The 21,323-nt window shown below is 35.1% G+C and overlaps 1 protein-coding gene across 2 annotated transcripts; it reads right to left on the bottom strand.

The window, feature by feature from the left end:
* Positions 1 to 774: 774 nt before the first annotated feature.
* On the bottom strand, positions 775 to 20,985 carry ANXA1 (annexin A1). 2 transcript variants are annotated; one of them, XM_068974151.1, is made up of 13 exons: positions 20,805 to 20,985; positions 13,494 to 13,570; positions 13,267 to 13,375; positions 12,461 to 12,555; positions 11,306 to 11,419; positions 10,779 to 10,869; positions 9,085 to 9,164; positions 8,836 to 8,892; positions 6,909 to 7,002; positions 5,488 to 5,583; positions 4,339 to 4,397; positions 2,626 to 2,748; positions 775 to 1,659 (listed from the first exon to the last, which is right to left on the bottom strand). In XM_068974151.1, the coding sequence occupies exons 2-13, from the start codon at positions 13,557 to 13,559 to the stop codon at positions 1,603 to 1,605; spliced, it is 1,041 nt and encodes a 346-aa protein (XP_068830252.1). In that variant the 5' UTR covers positions 13,560 to 13,570; positions 20,805 to 20,985; the 3' UTR covers positions 775 to 1,602. The 2 variants fall into 2 exon arrangements, with proteins under 2 accessions (XP_068830252.1, XP_068830253.1); XM_068974152.1 differs by lacking the exon at positions 20,805 to 20,985 and adding an exon at positions 18,688 to 18,731.
* Positions 20,986 to 21,323: the final 338 nt, after the last annotated feature.

The raw sequence follows: 21,323 nt of genomic DNA, 5'->3' as shown, positions 1-21,323 counted from the left end.
CAGCTGAATTATTTTGGGAATGAATCATTTATCACCTCTGTGTTAAAAATCCTCTTATAGGAAATTTTTGATTTTTTTTTTTTCACAAAAGTGCAAAAGCAATTCAATAAAAGAAAAATAGCCTTTTATACAAATGGTATATTGGATATATCCAATTGGAGAGCAATTGGATATTCATATGCAAACAAAAGAATTTTGACCAAGTCTCATCTCATGTTATACAAAAATTAGTTCAAAATGAATCACAAACTGAAATAGACAATGAAAAACTATAAAACTCAGAGGAGAAAATTTCCAGGACCTAAGGTTAGGTTAAGAGTCTGTAGATGTGACACCAAAAGCAAAAAACATTAAAAGGAAAAACTGAACCTCATTAAAATTTGAAATGTTCCCTCTGAGAAAGCCTTTATCTATTAAAATGATTAAAAGCTACAGACTGAAAGAAAATATTTGCAAACCACATATTTGACAAAGGACTAATATCTAGAATATTTTAAAAGTTCTCAAAATTCAACAATAAAAAAATAGACAATGTCAAAATACAAAATGGTGACAATGTCAAGTGCTGATGAGGTTGTGGAAAACTAGATTACTTATACATTTATTGTGGGAAAGTAAAATGGTACACCATCCTGGAAAACAGTTTGATAGTTTCTTAGAAATCTATACATGCAACTACCATTTTTTTTTTTAAGTGAGGAATTTTTATTGCTGATGCCATTTCATCTTTATACTGGTTCATGAAATATAGCAGAATGTTCGATTGTTACAATGCTGATGCAATAAATCCCACTATTATACAGAGATACCATCTCAATAATCTGTAACCAGATGGTAAAAGGGTTAGTTGTTCAGTTGTGTTCCACTGGAGCCTGCCAGTCCCCTTGATCCATGAATTTCTCCAGGCAAGAAGACTGGAATGGGTAGCCATTCCCTTCTCCAAGGGGAACTTTCCAACCCAGGGATTGAGCCCAGGTCTCTTGCATTGCAGACAGTCTTTACCATCTGATCTACAATACATACAACACAAAGTAAAAGTGTTAGTTGCTCAGAATTTCATGGACAGAGGAGCCTGGGAGGCTACAGTCCATGGGGTCACTAAGTGTCAGACACAACTGAGCACACACAAAGATGTTAAAATGTAAAAAGTTCATTTTCTAACTCTGTGAACATTTTATTTAATACACAAAGTCTAGTTCAACAAGTGATCATAATATAAAATTCAGATTCCTGCCCCTTGATATCAAATTAAGTAACTGCACTATACACAAAAGAAAATCAGAATAGAAAAATCAATGACACATCAACTGTCCTGTAAAATCATTTTATTTTCTGCAAGGTAAACATTTTTCTTAGGCATTGCTACCAGAACAACCTCTTTGTAGGGTTTTATAGTTTGGAATAACTATGTATTTTTTAAAAAATTGTATTTATTTTGTAGAGTTGTAATACAAAAAATGATTTATAGGCTATATTTTCCAGGAAGAAGTTACTAGACTATATTCCTATTGAAGAAACTTTCCTATTTAAATCTATGATATGGAATGAAAAGATGATGAAAAAGTCTTCTGATCAAAAAGCTTGAGATCATCAAAGGAATGTTTAGTTTCCTCCACAGAGAGCCACCAGGATTTTTTCATAATCTCCTTTGGTTTCATCCTGTTGATAAAAATAAAGTATACTTAATGCTACCTGAGACCACAATCAATAGAAAGTATTTTTAAATTGTAGAATAATTATTGTATTAGGCTTAACATACATCAGAGTATATCAAATTTTTTGGATCTTGGATAAGAATATCACTTATTTAATTAATAAAATTTATATAGCAGATAACTGGTATTTTTAATTGCTTATATGAAAAGTAATAGCTTTCAAAATTCAGATGCAAACTTCTCTTGATTATTCTATATTAAAGCCATTATTTTCCAAGAATGAAATATAACACAGAATAAATATAGCAAAATATAATTTCATATCACCTTTGACTTGTTCAACCAGAGTGAAGGTTGTAAGTCCATGATAGTCTCACTTTTCATGTTAGATTTTTGTTATCCAATATAAATGCCAAATTGAATTTGAATAGTCATCTATCTTTAAGTTCAAAACTCCTTGACTTGTCTTTATGTTTTACTTTCTAACTTGAACATGCATTCTATATTTTTTACATATGACAAAATAAGGAAAAATTTAGAATAAAAAGTTTCTAATCCTCTGATCAATATTCATTGCAACATAAATCATTATATATCTCTACCAAAGTATTTTGATTGCTAAATGCATGTATGGCAAACTGTTTCCATGACTATTGAAAAATCTGCACTCTTTCTGTATAGTAGATTTTACCAGTCCAAGTTCAATTTACTTTAAATTATGTATCTTTTAAAAAATTTTTATTTTTTGGTCATACTGTACAGCAAGTTCAGCAACCAAAGATCAAACTCATGTCCCTTGCAGTTAAAGTACAGAGTCTTAACCACTAGACCACAAGAAAAGTCTCTGTATATTAATATAACAAATTAATCTTATATATGTAATTTATGGATACAGTAAATCATCCCTTCTTTTTGAAGAAGTTGCAAAAAAATTATCATTTGTGGGGGTAACATGAGAATTACAACATACCAGGATGGCTTGACAGAGAGAGATGCCATACAACTTCTGATAGCATGCTTTGATGTCATTCATGTCGATTTCAGAGCGGGAAACCATAATCCTGATCAGTGTCTTATGACGAGTTCCAACACCCTGTTGAAAACAAATGATGATCAGTGTCCCTTATATTCCAAGCCTACTCTTAAGGCAGGATGTGGTTTTGAATGTGAAGCTATTTTGCTAACCTATATAGTTTTTATGGAGAAACTATTTCCACATTAAAATACGCACAAACACACACACTTCAAACAAGTGGTAATAAAATAACACGAACTCAACTGTGACAAGAGAATTATATAGAGAGCTTTTAAAACCTCCTAATTGATCTTCCACTATCCAGTCTTTCCTCTGTCTAAGCTATTTAAGAACTGCAAAGTAAACTTTCTAAGTTGTAAACTGATCATTTGATTCATCTGCTTAAAACCTTTTAGTGACCTTCTGTAGATTTTAGGATGAAAATCAATCATTTTACCTGGGCTTACAATGCCCTGCCTAATTCTACAACCTCTTCCACCGTGTACCATCACTCTCTATATATTATCCTGAAAGGGACAGGCTGTGTTCTCCTCCAGGATCAGACTTGCTTTATTCCTTCATTCTTTACACTGCTGCTCTCATCTGGCTAATTCCTGTTCTAATAGCATGTTGTAATTTAGCTGACACCTACACTGCTTTCCAAAGTCTGGGACACAGGTCCCTCTTCTCATTTTCAATACTAGGTGTTCTCATTACAATAACCTCACTAGGTAACAGCAGGCATGGGGTCAGGAACTGTACTGCCAACTACCCAGTGGAACATGCCTATCACATCAGAGGGACTCTTTTCTTTTAACTAAATGGTTAGATCACTTTCTCCTAAGACTTCTTTATTTTGGAGTTGCAAAGGAAAAAAACAGACAACTTCATAACTTTTCACAAGTATATAGGTACCATCCTATATAATAAAATACAAGCTAGACAATAAAGGACTTAAAGTGATATCTCAAATACATCTTAATAAAACCTTACACTTTGATGAGCTTACAATGACATTTTAAAGTCTTAGAATGACATATTAAGCAATGCCATGGAAGGCAAAATAATAAAAAAGATAAATGAAATTTAGAAGAGATTGTAAAGCTTACAATCTTAGCAGGTTGCTAAAATCATACGTTCAGTTCAGTTCAGTTCAGTAGCTCAGTCGTATCCGACTCTTTGTGACCCTATGAATCACAGCACGCCAGGCTTCCCTGTCCATCACCAACTCCCGGAGTTCACTCAGACGCACTTCCATCGAGTAGGTGATGCCATCCAGCCATCTCATCCTCTGTCGTCCCCTTCTCCTCCTGCCTCCAATCCCTCCCAGCATCAGAGTCTTTTCCAATACTCTTCTCATGAGGTGGCCAAAGTACTGGAGTTTCAGCTTACGAGGAAGTATATCGCCCTTCCTCTGCTGACTCAGATTTTATGCAAATCATGAGTAATCTACAAATTGCTTTCAAGCTCACCTTACTATCTTACCTATACAAGAATATAACAAGTCTAACAGAATTTTAAGAAGTAAGTGTATTACCTCTTGCAATGGATAGAAAAATAATTTTTAATGAAAAGATATTAAAAAATAAATGTAACTTTTAAACAATATGGGATTTTCTGTTCTCTCCATACACAGTAATTTTTTCCCCAAAGCAAATCATATGTTACCTTCATAGCCTGATGGAGCTTCTCAGCAAAGAACATTGGCTTGTTTGTAGCACACTTCACTGTAAGAGAGGCATGTTTTAGTTGACATCTTTACCACAAAAGAAGAAAGGTACATATGAAAGAAATAGGAAATACAGAGGTTTTCAAGGAAGATTCTGTTCTCCATCCCTGTTCCTCACCATCCACCCCCAGTAAGGGATATTTGGCTTAAAAAAAGCTATTTTCTAGATGGTGATTTTGAATATTCTGTCCTCTGACAATATCATTTATCTCCTATTATCCTAAGTCCACCGATAGCAGCTTAAATAGTTCATGCTATCCTGAGTATACTCTTCATGGAAACAAGGAAACCAGTAGATATGTTAAAGGCCATGTTGGCAGGCAAGAAATACTTTTTTTTCCTGTTGTAATAAGAAAAAAAAAATCCAAGTGGGACAGGACAGTCATAAAATATAAGGCAACTGCCAAATAAAATACTAACAGATATGTCAATCAGTTTTAAGAAGATTCTCTACCTTCTTACTCCAAGTGTGATCTATGGACCAAAAGAACTGGAGTCAACTGAGAATTTGTTAGAAATGCAGACTTCCAGTTTCCACCCAGACCTATTGAATTAGAATATGCATTTTAGCAAGATCCCCAAAGGATTCATGTGCATATTAATGTTTGAGAAGCACTGCTTTATAATGTAGGTTTCCAAACTTCAACTGGTCATCTGAATAAAAGGGAAAACTTTAAAAGTCTTTTCTTCTGAAGGTCTAAATCTTTTAAGCTTGCCCAAGATTACTCAGCAAGTGACAGACCACGATGTGGGCCTTCATTTATCTAATTCCAAATCCCATGCTCTTAATGACCATTTTGACTTTCTTTTGTGCCATGTCCAGCCTGGTATATTGCATGGTACAAGTAGATGCTCAATATTATCCACCTGCTCATGTTTTTAATCAAGGAAATAATACCTGTAATTACTAACATGACTATTGCATCACTTTAGCTAAATATTTATTGTCATTATCTTACATGCTACTTCTATTTGCAACATAAATTACATCTGAGTTTTTGTCTTGTTATTATATTTTATAAATTATTGGACAACATTGACAATACAATTTCAAGTTAGAAAACTCTTCCCTCTTCAGGACTACATACCAATAACTGTGAGGCATTTCTCGATGTCACCTTTCAACTCCAGGTCCAGAACTTTGTTCATGTCATGCTTACTATACTTGGAATATTTCTGAAACACTAAATATTAAATTTAAATTAGAGATGTACAAAACATCCTGTTTTTTTTTAGCAAACTAGCAAAATCAGGCATGGCCACGAAGTCAAAGCATTCCTTATGCGTATGCTAAGTCACTCCAGTCATGTCTGACTTTTGTGACTCCATGGACTGTCACCTGCCAGGCTCATTTGGCCATGGGATTCTCCAGGCAAATACTGGAATGGGTTGCCATGCCCTCCTCCATGGGATCTGTCCAACCCAGGAACTGAACCCACGTTCCTTATGTATCCTGCATTGGCAGGCAGGTTCTTTACCACTAGCGCCACCAGGGAAGCCTAAAGCATTCCTTAGGATGACTAAACTTCAAAAAACACAATGTAAATCTAACTATTCATCTGAGCACATTTTGGATACATCATCTTCTCTGAGAGATGTAATTCGCATGGCTATTTTTGGGCTTCTGTGTATTTTGGGAAAATTTTTGCAAATGTTGACATTTATTAGAAGTGACATTTGATTGACAGCCATAACTCTACATCAGAGCCAAGTGCCACAGCAAACGGATCTTTCCTTATATAAAGATCTGTGTTGTAGATTCCTCTTATTCTAATCTCAGAGTGCTAACAGAATGCTGTTATTAAACAATAAACTTGAAGTTATCATCACGATCTGCCCTTTGTCTTGGCTTCCAAAACACTCGGGTAAATCTTGTGGCAAGAACTCTCTTTTAGCTTTTGTTTCTGGAGTATCTAGATACTCTTTTCTTCGCTTAGCCTCAGCTGTTTTCCTCTTCATTGTAATTTCATATGTTCTATTTTACGTGTATATATTGTCAGACCTATTCCAAATATTTTGAGGGGAAAAAATAGTAAAAATAACAAACTAATGCTCTACATGACAAAGTCATAAAATGTGTTTCAAATGCTATCAAGTGGTGTCTGTATGAAGCTGGACAAATACACAAGTAGCAATAAGAGATCAGGAATACTGCATCCACTTGGTTTCAGAGTGTCACTGATTAAGATTTCTTTCTTGCTTTCTCTTGAAAGTGTTAGTCACTCAGTCGTGTCCAGCTCTTTGTGACCCTATGGACTATAGCCGGCCAGGCTCCTCTGACCACGGGATTCTTCAGGCAAGAATACTGGAGTGTATTTGCCATTCGTTCCCTTCTCTGGGGGATCTTCCTGACCCAGGGATTGAACCTAAGTCTCCTGCAGTACAGGCAGATTCTTTACCATCTGAGCTACCAGGGAAGCCCTTTCCTTTCTCTTGCTTGTCCTCATTAAAAAAAAAAAAAAAAAAGACTTCTGCAAACAGTCCCAGGGAACATTTGTTTTCTTCTTACCTCTGCGAAGATGGGGATAGCTCCTGGTGGTAAGAATGGTAGTGAACACATTCACATCTGTCCCTTTTCTTCTTTCTCCTGCTTCATATAAGGCCTGTTAAAACACACAAAAATAAACACTTGACCCTCTGAGGACTTGATATCTGCATAAGAATGTCAGATCTCTTCAAAGATTTTGGAGGCAGCTGCTTTGTGTCCAATACAATCAAAGCAGGTGGCAATGCTAAGATTACAAGTTCCTTAGAGATGGACACTTTGTTTTGTCAAGTATCTTCCATAATACCTCTCAAGTTGCCTTGTAAACACTAGAGACTGAATCTATGCATGCAAAATAAATGTTTATTGAGTTAACTCGCTTTAAGATTACATTCTGTATCAAGAAAACTTCAAGGGACAATCTCTAAATTTTTAATTTTACTCTTAATTGTTTAAAGTAATTTTCAGCAAATGGTACTAATAAATCAATAATTCAACCATTACCTAGATGTTGAATTTTGATGTGAGAATTTCTGGATTCAAATTCTGACTCTGCAGCTTAATCATTCTTAGATATTACTACTGAGATATCTCAGTAATCTTATGTAGTTTCACATTATTAAACTAAAGACTTTCCTCTTTTGTAAATGGAAAAGATAACCTCTGCCTTATTGTCAGCAACCTGCTCTGTTACCTGTGAAATGTTAATTACCACCCTCCTCCTGGGTCACACTAATCCATGTAATGGCCATAAATATACATCTAAGAGCCCTGAAAGTCTTTTTTTTTTATTTTAATTTTTGCCTGCACTGGGTCTTTGCGGCTGCATGTCGGTTTCCTCTAGTTGTAGAGAGCAGGGGCTATTCTCTAGTTGTATTGTGCAGTGGTTTCTCTTGTTGCAGAGCACCGGCTCTGGGCACACGGGCTTAGTTGCCCCAAGGAATGTGGGATCTTCCTGGACAAGGGATTGAATTGGTGTCCTCTGCATTGCAAGGCGGATTCCTAACCACTGGATTCCTAACCACTGGACTACCAGGGAAGCTCCCTGATAGTCTTAAAATGGAAAGCAAATTCAGAAGTATCACAAGCAAATAAGAGTAATTTCTTACTATGGGCAGTTATTCAAATACTTACTTTTGTTCTTTGATATTTCTATTAAAACGATAAAACTTCCAATGGGCATAAAAAGTTATTCGGGACTTTCTGAGCAAACAACTGATATAGATGCATTTATTTAACAAAAGTCAATAAATGCAGGATAATGCATTGATATAGTGAAGAGAGTGGAGTAGTCAAGTAAGTTTCTATTTTTACTAACTCACTGTAATGAATTTGTTGAGAATACTAAGTGTACCATGAGTAAAGCATATGTAAATTCTAGATGCCATTTTTTTACCAAAAATTCCAAGTCCCAAAACGACACAGTTTTTCTAATATTGCCAATGGACTGATGTATTAAAAAACAAGCAACCTCACTGAAACAATATATAATAAGATACTAGAAAGTATATAAATGCTATAACTTTTATAATTTTAATATCATTACCATAATATTTTTACAATATAAACTTACACTTCTAAACCAATGTTCATTGTTTAAAGAATTGTTAGATGTGTTTATTCTTTTCACTTTTACTTTCTTATACCTGGTAAAATAAAAATTCAGAGTTTTCTCAATAACAGATCAAATTTTTACTGTTCTTTCTCAATCCTCTCCAGTTTCATGAACAGTGCAACCTGTTGAAAACATAAAGACCACATTTCCTCTCTTGGATTGCTTGAATCCTGGCTGGTGGGCATCCTTCAGGGAATGGACATTAGATGCCACTATCCTTTTGGAGAATCTCATATCTGCTTTCACATGGAGGCCCTGAAGTGGTACCTCACCTCAGGTCAGACCTAACTGAAGTAGCAAAGTAGATTCTAAGAGTATTTATAAGCACTTGCTTACCCTGGCATCTGAATCAGCCAAGTCGTCATTTACAGCAAGCTCCTCAGATCGGTCACCCTGGAAAATAACCCATTCACATGTAAGTAGCTTTCTAGCATATAATCACATGGCTTATTTATTCTCTTAAAATCAGATGAGTAATATTCTTTGCAGAAAAAGGAGTGAATTGCTCATTTCTAGAAAGAGATGAAATCTAAGATTTTACTTTTTATCAAAGAAGAGATATTTCCAGATCTGTTTTCGTTATACCTTAGCAAGAGAAAGCAAAGCCTTCTCATAATCTCCAGATGTGTCTGAGGCGATGTCTTTAGCCAGATCTCTCTTCAGTTCTGAGAAATAGGAAAAATATATTTTGTAGTAAACTACTGATAATGGCGATGATAATAATATCTAACATCTCTATGTTAGTTCACAACTTGCAATGCCAAATGTTCAATAACTTATGGAATACATTTCAAATAGTTTTATTTTTTAATAAAGCAAAATCAGAGCAAGTAAAATTTTTGATCATCAAATTTATTTCCTATAAGGCAATTAAAACAATTTAGATAATACTGTGAATGAAACTCTACAGCCCTAAAGCTTTTGCTAACAAGAATAAATTGCACAGGTATACATTATTAGATAACTATTTCTGAAATAAATTATACCAGAATTTAAGCAATGGGGTGAATAGAACAGCTATTTAAAAGGATAAACCAAAGTGCTTGCATGAACATGGACTATTTATTTACTTTGAAATGATAAATGTCTTATATGGAGTACAACTTAGTTATGTATGCATATGTGTATGCATACACCTCTACAGTAGATATGGAATTAAAATGCTTCCTTGTTAAACACCCTTACTTAACATTAAAAAACTATGTCATTATTTTTCAGCAAAAATTTAACTGAATTTATAGTTGACTAGAAGGCAGAACATTTTAATAAACAGTCATTGAACTGTATCTTGGGAATAATTTATGGCTATTTGCCTTTGTAAACTATATTTATATAAAATTTAAAAAATTAGTTATAATGCCCCTCTTGATGACTATCACTGATAAATGGACCTAAGATTAATATTGATAACGAGATAAGAATTGCAGAACATGAGGTTAAAACTTTCTTATTCTGATTCCTTTATTAGATTTCTGTGAAAATAATACATGAGGACTATTGTATTCTCGGTGCTTGGTTTTAAAATCATGTAGAATGATCCTCTATGGTGCTGCATATTGGGTTGAGAAAATAAAACAAACAAACAAAAAAAACAGGGGGCTTAGGAAACTAGAAAAAGAAAATAGTGATGACTCAGCACTGCCCCGGACCCATTTGCAGATACTCTCTTTACAGTGTTAAGCATACCATTGAAATGAAATGTTTCACTGAATAGATAAAATGAGCCATGGCTATTCTTTCAACCCCATGAATCTAACTGGATGTTAACAGTAAGTAAGTCATTTATGTTCATAATGGTAAAGTTAGCTTGCATCAGAGAATTATAAGCACCAAGCTGTTTATCTTTTCAAGGACAAATGTTCGGAGGGTTTTTGTTTGTTTGTTTTTGTTGTTATTATCTTTTCAAAATGAAAGACAATGGGACATTTTTATGAAATAAATCTCATAAAAATAGGAAATGTTTTTAGAAAATTCTTTAAATTCAGAGCTTTGAATTGAGAATTTCATCGCAATACTATGTGGCCATTTGTCCCAGACATACAATTTTTTTTAAGTGCAAAGTTGATGAGGACTGAGACAATCGTGTCCCTTATTTGTACCCCACTAACTCTAATGTGTCTGGTAACCATATGTGCTTGTGATAGACCTGTGACAGACAATGAAAGAAATATTTTAATATGTACTTTTCCCATGATTAACATCCACACTCAATTTTTCAAAAAGTATATCAGAATTCCTTTTCAGCTAAGACACTTGGACTGTTACACATTAAAACTTACCTTCTCTATAGACTCTGTTAATTTCTCTGATTTCTCTGTTAGTTCTTGATGCCAGAATTTCATTCAGAGTGTCTTCATCAGTCCCAAGGCCCTGAATTGAAAAAAATGAAAAAAAAAAATGTAGAAAAATCTTCATTCAAAAGTATCAACTAGTTATTATGTTCCAAAATTTGTCTGAATCTGACATTTAGTAAATTTCTCACAACATTTAATAAATATCCACAATATTTATTAATTGCAATAAAGTATGTATTATATTGCTTAAAAAACAAAATGGGTTTAATGCCAATATTTTGGGCAAATAAATACAAAGTGAGATCTATTAAATATGGTAACATCATGAAGATAATGGAAATAACATAGTTGTTAACACCAGCATCTATTTTTTCTTTTACTTATTCATGCACTTATTCATTTTATTACCACTGATTGGTGGCCCTGTGCTGGTTGTTGAGAATACTCTAGCAGGCATAAGTGGTTTGGACATACTTTGAGGAAAGGTGCTTTGCTTAAATCAGGTGGTTTACCTTCATGGCAGCACGGAGCTCTTCGGCATCAAACTGGGCTGGAGTTTTCAAAAGAGCCAAAACAACTTCCTCAAGGTGACCGAGGAGGGCTTTCTTCAGAACTTCATCCAGGGGCTATAACAAGAAGATATATAACCTTTCAGTAAATAACACATTAGGTAATAGAGTAAAGCAGTGTTACCTGATGTTTAGCTAATCTTACTGAGTCCTAAACCCAACCAATTTTCATAGCTCCTTCCCTTTACATAGAAAAGGCTACCCAATATTTAATATGTTACTCTTTTTGCTTCTAGAGTGATTAGAATGAAATTTACTGAATTCACTGATAACTCCTTAAAGGATAGCATTTGCAATCTTTTATAGAGGGAATGAATGACAAAGCTCAAAAGATAGGGGCTGTGTATTAACAGAAATAGTAATAAGAATACTTTAAAAATAATGTATTAATAACTTTTCCAACCATTGAGATTTGCACTTTTCAAATAAGCACTGTAATCAGACATTATGTGGTTTTCTAACTACACTCCTTAAAAAAATTACCCATATTTTGTATAAAATAGAAACCTTACTTTTAAAGTAGAATTACACATATAAACTTTACATTAAGACACTAAACAGCTCAGTTTAAAATTTAACAGAAGTCATATTTCAATCAGAACATATTTCTTACTGCCAACAGAAATCTTGATGTCTGTTATGTTCAAGTTAAAGGCTTATCTCCAATATAGAACACCACATGTGCAAAGAATCAAAACAATGCATAAAACCAGCAAATGGGAAAGAACTGATTACACTGCCACCAAGAAAACAAATACAGTAATCCCAGACTTACTTGTAATGGAAAACAGTGGCTAGAGACGGAAAGAACTAGGCAACTGTATTTCAAAGTCTATGCGTGCATACTCAGTTGTATTCGACTCTGCAGTTCACCAGGCTGCTCTGTCCATGCAATTTTCCAGACAACAATACTGGAGTGGCTTACCATTTCCTACTCCAGGGGATCTTCCTTACCCAGGGATCAAACCTGTGTCTCTTGTGTCTCCTGCACTGGTAGGCAAAGATTTTTACTACCGCTACCTGAGAAGCCCATCAAACGCTATATTTAAACATAAATACGACTGAAATTGATTATCTAAATTAACCACTGCAACCGACCTTTCCTTTCTCCTGCAGATAGGCTGCTTTGATCTGCTGACGCTGTGCATTGTTTCTCTTAGTCAGAATTTCAATGATGGTTGCTTCATCCACACCTGGAAATAAAGGGCATCTAGACTTTAAAAATCAATTTTCTTTATCATCAATAACGGACATAAAATGATTCACTATCAAGATGCTTCAAATGAAGTTCTTAACAAAACAAAGAAGTATAAATTATAACAGGCTGGGACATGGATGTGACTCTATATCAGATGGAAGCACTTGGGATGGATGACAGTCCCTTCACTTGAATGAGAAAGTGAAAATGGCTCATTTGTGTCCTACTCTTTGTGACCCCATGGACTGTAACCTGCGAGGCTTCTCTGTCCATGGGATTCTCCAGGCAAGAATACTAGAGTGGGTTGCCATTCCCTTCTCCAGGAAATCTTCCCAACCCAGGGACTGAACCTGGATCTTCTGCACTGCAGGCAGATTCTTTACCGTCTGAGACACCAAAGGAAGAAGAAATTCTCCCCAGCCCTCAGTGTTGCAGTGTTTGTTCCTAGTTCACACCTTAAGTGTGAGCAGAGGTGCTGACTTCAGCCTTCAGTCTGTTAGAAATGAGCTTTGTAAGGATAACTGTTGTAGCAGTAGTCTACTGATTTAATCAAAATCTCCGGAAGTGCTGAGAAAGGAAGTGTATCTTCATTGATAAAGATCTCTTATCTTCAAAATGAAGCAGACTCTTTCCATTGCCCATGTTTGTTTTTTAGTAGCCATTCTGAAATGTCTAGGAGGGGACTGTTTGGGGAAGACAGAGTTACCTTTAACTGTGATTGCTTTATGCAAGGCCTCAACATCCGAGGACGGATTGAAGGTAGGATAGGGGCTCACTGCTGACCCAGGACCACCTTTGGATCCTTTCACAGTTTTCTGTGAATGAGAAATAAATTATTGTCCATTCACTTACATTTGCTTCTATTTTAATACCTACTATTTATTTTTTTAATACTACTATTTAAATGAGTTATTTTATTGTCTCTTGACTTACAATGTATTCCTGTTCTTCATTTTCAATAAACCAGGCCTGCTTGAGGAATTCAGATACCATTGCCATTTTTGAAGGATCTGAAAAGAAAACAGGTCGATGTTTTTACAAACCACAAACTCACCACATATACATACCACTCCACTCCCTTACATATGTAAGACATAGAGCAGCCCTGCTTTTACTTTCCAGGATTACTCTTAGGAGAATCATACAATGCTAGATGTAGTGTTTTTTGGTTTGTTTGTTTTTAAATGTAGGTGTGTGTGTGTGTGTGTGTGTGTGTGTGTGTGTGTGTGTGTGTGTTTGGCCATGCTGCATGCCAGAAGATGTGGGATATTAGTTCCCCAACCAGGGATCGAACCTGCACCTACTGCAGTGAAAGCAGGAGTCCTAACCAATAGACTGCCTGGGAAGTCCCTAGATTTGAATTTATTTTAAAGAGACTCTACTACCCTTGAACAGAAACCCAAAGCCTCAGAAATGTAGCTCTTTCTCAGTATATTCAGGCCTACACTTAGGGCTCAGATGACGTCTATAAGTAAACAGATAAGCTGTAAAGAGCAAAGCTGGTGCTTCATTTCACCACTTACTCTATACCAAGCCCTGAGGGCGTAAAAACATTGAAACATCCTTTGCCTCAAAGAACTTAAAGCCAGCATGTGCTCTTCCTAAGAAAACTCAAAAGTTTAAGAACAATTTTTAGAGGAAGTTCTGGGTGATCTGAGACTCTTTTGGGGGAAGGTTTCAGATTAAATTGGCTAAAAAGTTAAAGAGAACAAAACAGAGAAGCTTGTCATATTTGGGAAGTTAATAAGAGTTTATTAGCTCAAGAAGCCCAAATTTAAAAGTTCAAATGTGTTTCCAAAGTTTTGGATAAACATTAATGGGTTTTTTAAAAAGAAAGTTATATTTCAGAAAGATGACTCATTCTGTGTCATAGAGAATGCCTAGGAGATGGGCAAGATGGAAGATTAGAGACCACTTAGTAAGCTGTAGGAGAATCCATGTAGGATTAATGAGGACTTGAACAAAGCTATTGGGTAGAGAAAGAACATTATACTGGCATTTATAAGCTAAGATAATCTATGCCAATCTACAGGAGTGAACTCAGACTCAAAACTCTACCTAAAAAAAAAAAAAAAAGATATTCTTGTGAGATTTCTCCTTGAAATAATTCAGTTTTCTTGTGAGATTTCTCCTTGAAATAATTCAGCTTTCTTTTCCATTCCTTGGTATAAAATTATTTCAGCACCTGGAATAATCACTACACTCACATTTCTTCTATTTGAGCTGTCTGAATTCTCATCCTACATGTGTTGTTTTTCCTTTTTTACCCAAAACAAAATAATCTTGGAAAAGAATTATTTTATACCAGCTGCTTTGCTCTAAAAAGGATTCTTTACAGTGAAACTGCACCATGCATGTCCTCCTTTGGAAAATTGTATGTTAAAGAAAATTGCTTGACTTACTATCATCGTTCAGCAATATTTTTATTTAATAAGCTATGTATATGTTTAAAACTTGAAGTACATTAAAAAAATTAATGCATTTACTGCATTATCTACAAAAGAAGCTCTCAAGGATCCTTTTCGTCTAGGATTTTTTTTTTTTAGGAGCCTAAGCTCCAGTTCTATGCTGATCGATCTCTCCACACCCTTTTATTTCTCTGGAGACTGCTATTATGAGTACATCTGAAAGAGATTGGAAGGATGATCTTAGCAGTTTTAAATTCTCCCTGTGACGCTAAATGACTCATGAGGAGTAAAACCCATAGCCTGATTCTTTACCGGTATGTTCAGACAAAGTATTTCAATCCCCAGCTGCTGAAAAGTGGCAGAAATTCTAAGTAATGAGATTAAATACATGAGGGAAATAATATCCAAAGCAGAAACTATCTCTACTTAATTATCATGGGAATTGTTCAAATTACTGTTCTGTCATCTGTGAGGAGAACCAGTATATTGTGCACTTATTTAATCTCATCCCCCCAACAACTGATCAATTTAAAGTTATTTCCTGAGGTAAAGTCATGGTGTACAATTTTGCACAAGGCTTTAGTTCCTATTACACCATAATCTGCTGCAACTGTTGTTGGCACATGGAGTTTCATTTTCCTCTTGCTTAATTGGCATATACAAAACATCTTGCAATTTCTGGCAAGACTGCAGGTATTTAAAATATCCATTTTTTATCTCATCCATGCCCTTTAGAAAGTAGAATTCTTAGAATGAGTGATACAATCGGTCACTTAGTGGAGTAATTTTCCCTCCGTAATAGAAACAGATGTTCCAATATTTCCACTTTTTTCAATTAGAAGCGAAAAACTTCAAAAGCGATCAAAGAGGAGATTAAGAATATTGTCAAATATAATTTTTAAAATGAGCCTCACAACTTCAAAATAAATTTCATGAAAACTTTACTGTACATCACAATTTTTTCACTTAAAAAAGCTTATATCATCCATTAATTTCTTAAAAGAATAAACTTGAGAAAGACTAGAAAATATTTCTTTATTATATTAGACAAAATAACAAAAATAAAAGGGTTAAATAATTTATTTCACACATGTCCACAGAGAACACAGCTTTGTGACATATCTTCTGTGTTCCTAGATTTTGGTTGAAAAAGTGATCTGGAATATGGTCTGGGAAAGAGAAGCAGCCTGAATAGAACCTTCTTCAGGAAAATAGTTAGAGGAAAATGGAATCTCAATTCAGCCAAATAAGATCCACAAGCTCTCAGCAAAACTTAAAGATACAAAGATTGTGACAGGATGTTAAAAAAAAAAACAACTCCCTGCAGGAAGTAGATTTTATCATATACTGCTAGCTAAGTGCTCAAATGCAACTCCATGTTTTAACAGAAACTTGAATATTTGCAACACACCTTACAAATACCACAAACAGCAAAAATATTTTGCTCAAATTGTATTGCTAAACCATTCTGTCTTTTCAATACCTAACCTCTGCATGAAAACCAATATGTTGTACAAAATAAAACCCACTTAATAATTTAAAAGTAAGATTTCTTAACTATCAACAAATAATGCATGCAAACACATTTCATAAACTTCAACATGGTATATAAATGTTTGTCACATATTTTTACTATTCAGAGAATGATCCAGTCTAGAAATTAGAATTTTTTAAAAATAAAAAATTAATAATCCCATGAGTTCACAAGAGGCTTTTTTCCATCTTTCTTTTTAATTGCAACATTTAGAATATGTACTAGGTATTTAAGAGCCTGTTTTCTTAATATTCCTTGGCTCAATATATATTTAATCTGGCTACCAAAGAGCTTTGAAACCAAGTTCATCTCAGTCCTTAGCATCATCTAATTTGAAGATGAAATTGAACATCTATAAATAGACTGACTTACATGGAAATTAATAAAATTCCAGTGTTGTTCTAATTAATAATCTGTGAAGATGCACTGCCTATCAATCTCATTTATCTATGAAAAAGTGTATAACTTTCTAGAAATTAATATTTTTATGTCATAAGAGAGCTCTCTTCCTCTCACTCAGCAAGAAATTAAAAGAAAGTAAATATGCATTAAATGATGCTTGCTAAATGTAAGAGAAAGGTATTCTAGAAATGGTACATTAGCAATTATACCAACTGTACAGTTTGAGAAAACTAAGACATTGTATGAAAGTTAATTTCCTGATTTTTTTCTTTTTAAACTGCACTGTGGTTGAAGTATTTAGAGACAGAGGGACACCATATCTGCAGTGGTCTCTTAAATGATACAGTAAAAATAACTATATAGAGTGGGTAGAAGAAGAAAAAGGAAGATAATGATAAAGCAAATGTGGTAAAATATTAACACTTGGGGAATTTGGGTAAAAAGTATATGTAATTTTGTGCAATATTCTTGCAACTTTTCTGAAGGTTTGAAATTATTACAAGATTGCTTTTAATAACTTTAAAAACCACATTTTCTATCTCTGTCAGCTTCATGAAACCCTACTTCCAGAATTTTTGACAGAGGAAACTGAGTTTTGTGATCTATCATGCCTTCCTGATGGTAAGTAAAAAAGATCAGAGTTCTGCAAAGACAGCAGCAGAAATAGATCTTTGCAGAGGACATCATTATCCCCATTTTCTACCTGGGGGAAAAATGTAATTTTTTCTGTCAGTTTTCTAGATACTAGTAGCAAGCATCAAGGCATACATAAATCCATGCTTTCTGATTCCAAAAGAGTGTATATGCTTTTAATGATCAATGATATTTTTAATAGCATATAGTTAAGAATCAAATTCATTCACAGTAAGCCTATGGAGACCGTGGCAGGTTTTACTCCAGCCTGAGGGAGTTTATTTTTCAGCGCTTTGGCCTGTGTAGTTTTTTTCCTCGATTATAGATTTCACAAGTCTTTCCCACACCTACTCATGTGAGAAAAGGCAATTAGACTGTACAAAGGCATGACTTATGAAGAAACACTTTATGAAAGGTAGTTTCATGAATGTTTCGCTTCCAGACCTCTGAGTAGGGTGTTCTGTTTGCCTGGCATGCTATTTCATCCTCCATATCCAATTGTCTTTGCCTAAATGATGCTTCTTAGAGAGGATTTCGCCTAGACCTCATCACATCCTCCCGACGGGCCTTCCTTAGTTCAGCACTGGGGTAAGCGACCAACCATCTGTGCTCTCCCAAAGCATCCTGCCTTCACCCCTACACTTGCCCCTATTGTTCTGCATTATCACTTTCTATTTATTTACTCATCTATATTTTTAGTGGCATTCCATGGGGGCAATGATAATCTACCATGCCTGGCAGAATGCCTGGTACTTAGTATGCTGGAAAACATTACTGAATGAACAAATAGTGTATCAGTGCTAATTATTTAGGAGAAATATCTATACCAACTTAACTAATGTTTTCTATCCACAACTATAGGATGTAAAAATAAGAATTGAGGAGTTTTGACCTATATCTTGACTCTCTTTAGCGGGCCATATGACCTGAAGAAAACATTTAACTTTTGGGGTGAAGAGGGCTCTCCAATTATAAAAATAAGAGTTGGAATGCACAGTAGCTGAGATTCATTACAGCTCTGAAACGCTAGTCATAAATTTCACCTCAAGTACCAGGAGGTGGAAAAAATTAGCATAGCGAAAGAAAAGTGGAGTGATGTCAGTCGCTCAGTAGCGTTTGACTCTTTGCAACCCCACGAACTGTAGCTCACCAGGATCCTCCGTCCAAGGAATTCTATGGAATTTAGAAAGATGGTTATGATGACCCTGTATGCGAGACAGCAAAAGAGACACAGATGTGTAGAGCGGACTTTTGGACTCTGAGGGAGAAGGAGAGGGATGGTTTGGGAGAATGGCATTGAAACATGTATACTATCATGTAAGAAATGATATCGCCAGTCTATGTTTGATGCAGGATACAGCATGCTTGGGGCTGGTGCACGGGGATGATCCAGAGAGATGATATGGGGTGGGAGGTGGGAGGGGGGTTCATGTTTGGGGTTCATGTACACCCGTGGTGGATTCATGTCAATGTATGGCAAAACCAATACAGTATTGTAAAGTAAAATAAAGTAAAAATAAAAATTAAATAAATATATATATACAAATTTAAAAAAAAATTCCTTGGCTGAAACCCTCTGGGGAGTTGGAGATGCTTGAGCACTAGTTGTCTCAGATTCCTTGTATGGCGCCTTACAGTAAACACTGAACTTTCATTCACCACAGGAAAAAAAAAAGAATACTGTAGTGGACAGCCATTCCCTTTTCCAGGGGATCTTCCTGATCCTGGGAATGAACCTGGATCTCCTGCTTTGTAGGAGGACTCTTTAGGGTCTGAGCTGCCAGGTAAGCCCATAGTGAAGGAAGGTATTACATAAATTGTGTCTGTTCTTATCTTTCTCATAAAAATCTCTCCCATTTTAAAGAAAGAGGAAATGATTTACTCAAAAGACAGCTTTTGGTTTATCACTGAAAAATAATATGTCCGCTGGTTTCAAATATGTCATCACTTAATGGGTGTAGAGAAGATTAAGCAGCAGCTGAGCAGGCTAACATCAATAGAAACCAGTCTTTGCAGATCTTTTGATTGAAAAAGTATTTAATAACCACGAAACTCTAGCTGGTTTCTTAATAATATTATTATTAACTATTCTGTCAACATCTGTCAAATGATGGCTGTCTGCCAGATGTGGTTGAGCCTGGGGCTAGGGTGGTAACCCAGCTTCTGGAGAAGAGGCTAGGAATTTTGGAATTATGAAACTGGCATTTTACCACATTTGAGGTGTTCTGCAATGTGCCTACAAAAATACATTCCTGTGGGCAGAGGAGAATATTGCTTTTTCAAAGTCCAAACATAATTTTAGACACAAACTAGGCAAGAAAAGTACATAGTTTTTGATTAACTAGCACTAAAAATTAGATATCAGATCATTTAACTTAACACTGAGAATGAGCTAAGAAAAAATTTTGAAGGGCATTTGTAGTAAACAAGAGCCAGATATATGGTTAGGATTCAAAAATCCCTCACTTTTGCACGTATATCCAACACCAGTAAAATCTCTACTTTAGATATGCTTTTTGCTTTCCTAAGGAGTTTTATAGCCATTAGCTCATTCGACAATCAAGATGTTACTAAGTGGAATAATTTTTAGAGGGCTCTAATGACATTCCCAAGGGATAAGTTATCTGACACCACCCAGGAAATGTTTCCTTTCCCCTTAGGTTTTCAAATCTGCACTTGAAAAGCCAGTCTATGACACAGAGGCTCCAGGGGAAAGAATGTGGCCACACCCTCTCTAAATGAAGTAAGTGGATCCTTTTATTTATTTATACTGCATGAGTGAACATAACATTAATTTAAGATGTTAATTACAAAGGATATAATTTCCACTATGAGATCTGAATTTTTTTTTTTTTAAGAAAAAAATGAATTATTTAAGTCCCTGAAACCCACCTCTGGGTTCTTCAGGCCTGGCTCCCCACAAACACCCACCATCCATCATGATTTCTACATAAAGTTCATACAGATCTTGGAAACTCATAACTTGTGGGAACAAACACATTCATCTCTTCTTTTCCATGGTAACTCACCAACAGTACAGAAAGCCAGTATTAAGCAAAGTTTTCTTGTTTTTAAAATTGTATTTCTTAACTAAGTAAAAATAAAACTGCAATTTGTGATCCCCAAAATATAAATTCCCAATGTAATTACAGAAATGTTTGTCAAAGATATAAGTGCAGCTAGCCATAAATTCCACAGTAGTAACATTAAACACTGACGGTAAAAGTTATCAAAACAGCCAAAACTTAAAGGAAAACCAAGACTTACCTTTTTGTTTTTTTCACCTCCGTACAAAGAACTAAAGAGAGGTTCTCCTCTGAACGGTTTGTGGTGGAAGTGGAACCTTGAGCTTCTGATTTTATAGAATTTCAAAGGAGGCCACACCTAGCAACCAGAAGTTAGTAACTGGCTGTCTTTTGTTTGAAATACAGGGCTCAGCCTTGCCCAAAAGTGAAACAAGCGTTGCAAAACTATTCACTAAGCCAACTCAGAGCTGACAGCAAAAAGGAAAAGAAACGGAAGTACAGATTTTTTTTCCCCCACTTTAGTTTGCACTGCTTTTTTCAGGGGAGCAGAATATAAGAGGTGTTCAAGTATGCAGTACTATCTGCCTCAATCCTGATACCAATGACTGACATACTTTTTTCAGTTAGACGAATTGTGGAATGAAAAATCATAAACTTTAAAACAAAATAAAACTCTCACTGGTTAAGTCTCAACTTCACCACTAGTTATTATGTTATTTGGGGGACATATTTAATTTCCCTGAATTTGTTTCAACTTTTG

The sequence above is a fragment of the Capricornis sumatraensis genome, chromosome 6 (genome assembly GCF_032405125.1).
Source record: "Capricornis sumatraensis isolate serow.1 chromosome 6, serow.2, whole genome shotgun sequence".
NCBI classification, from domain to species: domain Eukaryota; kingdom Metazoa; phylum Chordata; class Mammalia; order Artiodactyla; family Bovidae; genus Capricornis; species Capricornis sumatraensis.
This window is presented reverse-complemented; position numbering and strand designations above follow the sequence as displayed.

Excerpts from the sequence above, each read along its gene's own strand:
- ANXA1 (XM_068974151.1), bottom strand. The coding sequence starts at position 13,559 with ATGGCAATGGTATCTGAATTCCTCAAGCAGGCCTGGTTTATTGAAAAT. Across the intron at positions 5,584-6,908 it reads CTATCCCCATCTTCGCAGAG|TGTTTCAGAAATATTCCAAG; the intron begins GTAAGAAGAAAA and ends TTTAATATTTAG. Across the intron at positions 1,660-2,625 it reads CTCTCTGTCAAGCCATCCTG|GATGAAACCAAAGGAGATTA; the intron begins GTATGTTGTAAT and ends TTTTATCAACAG.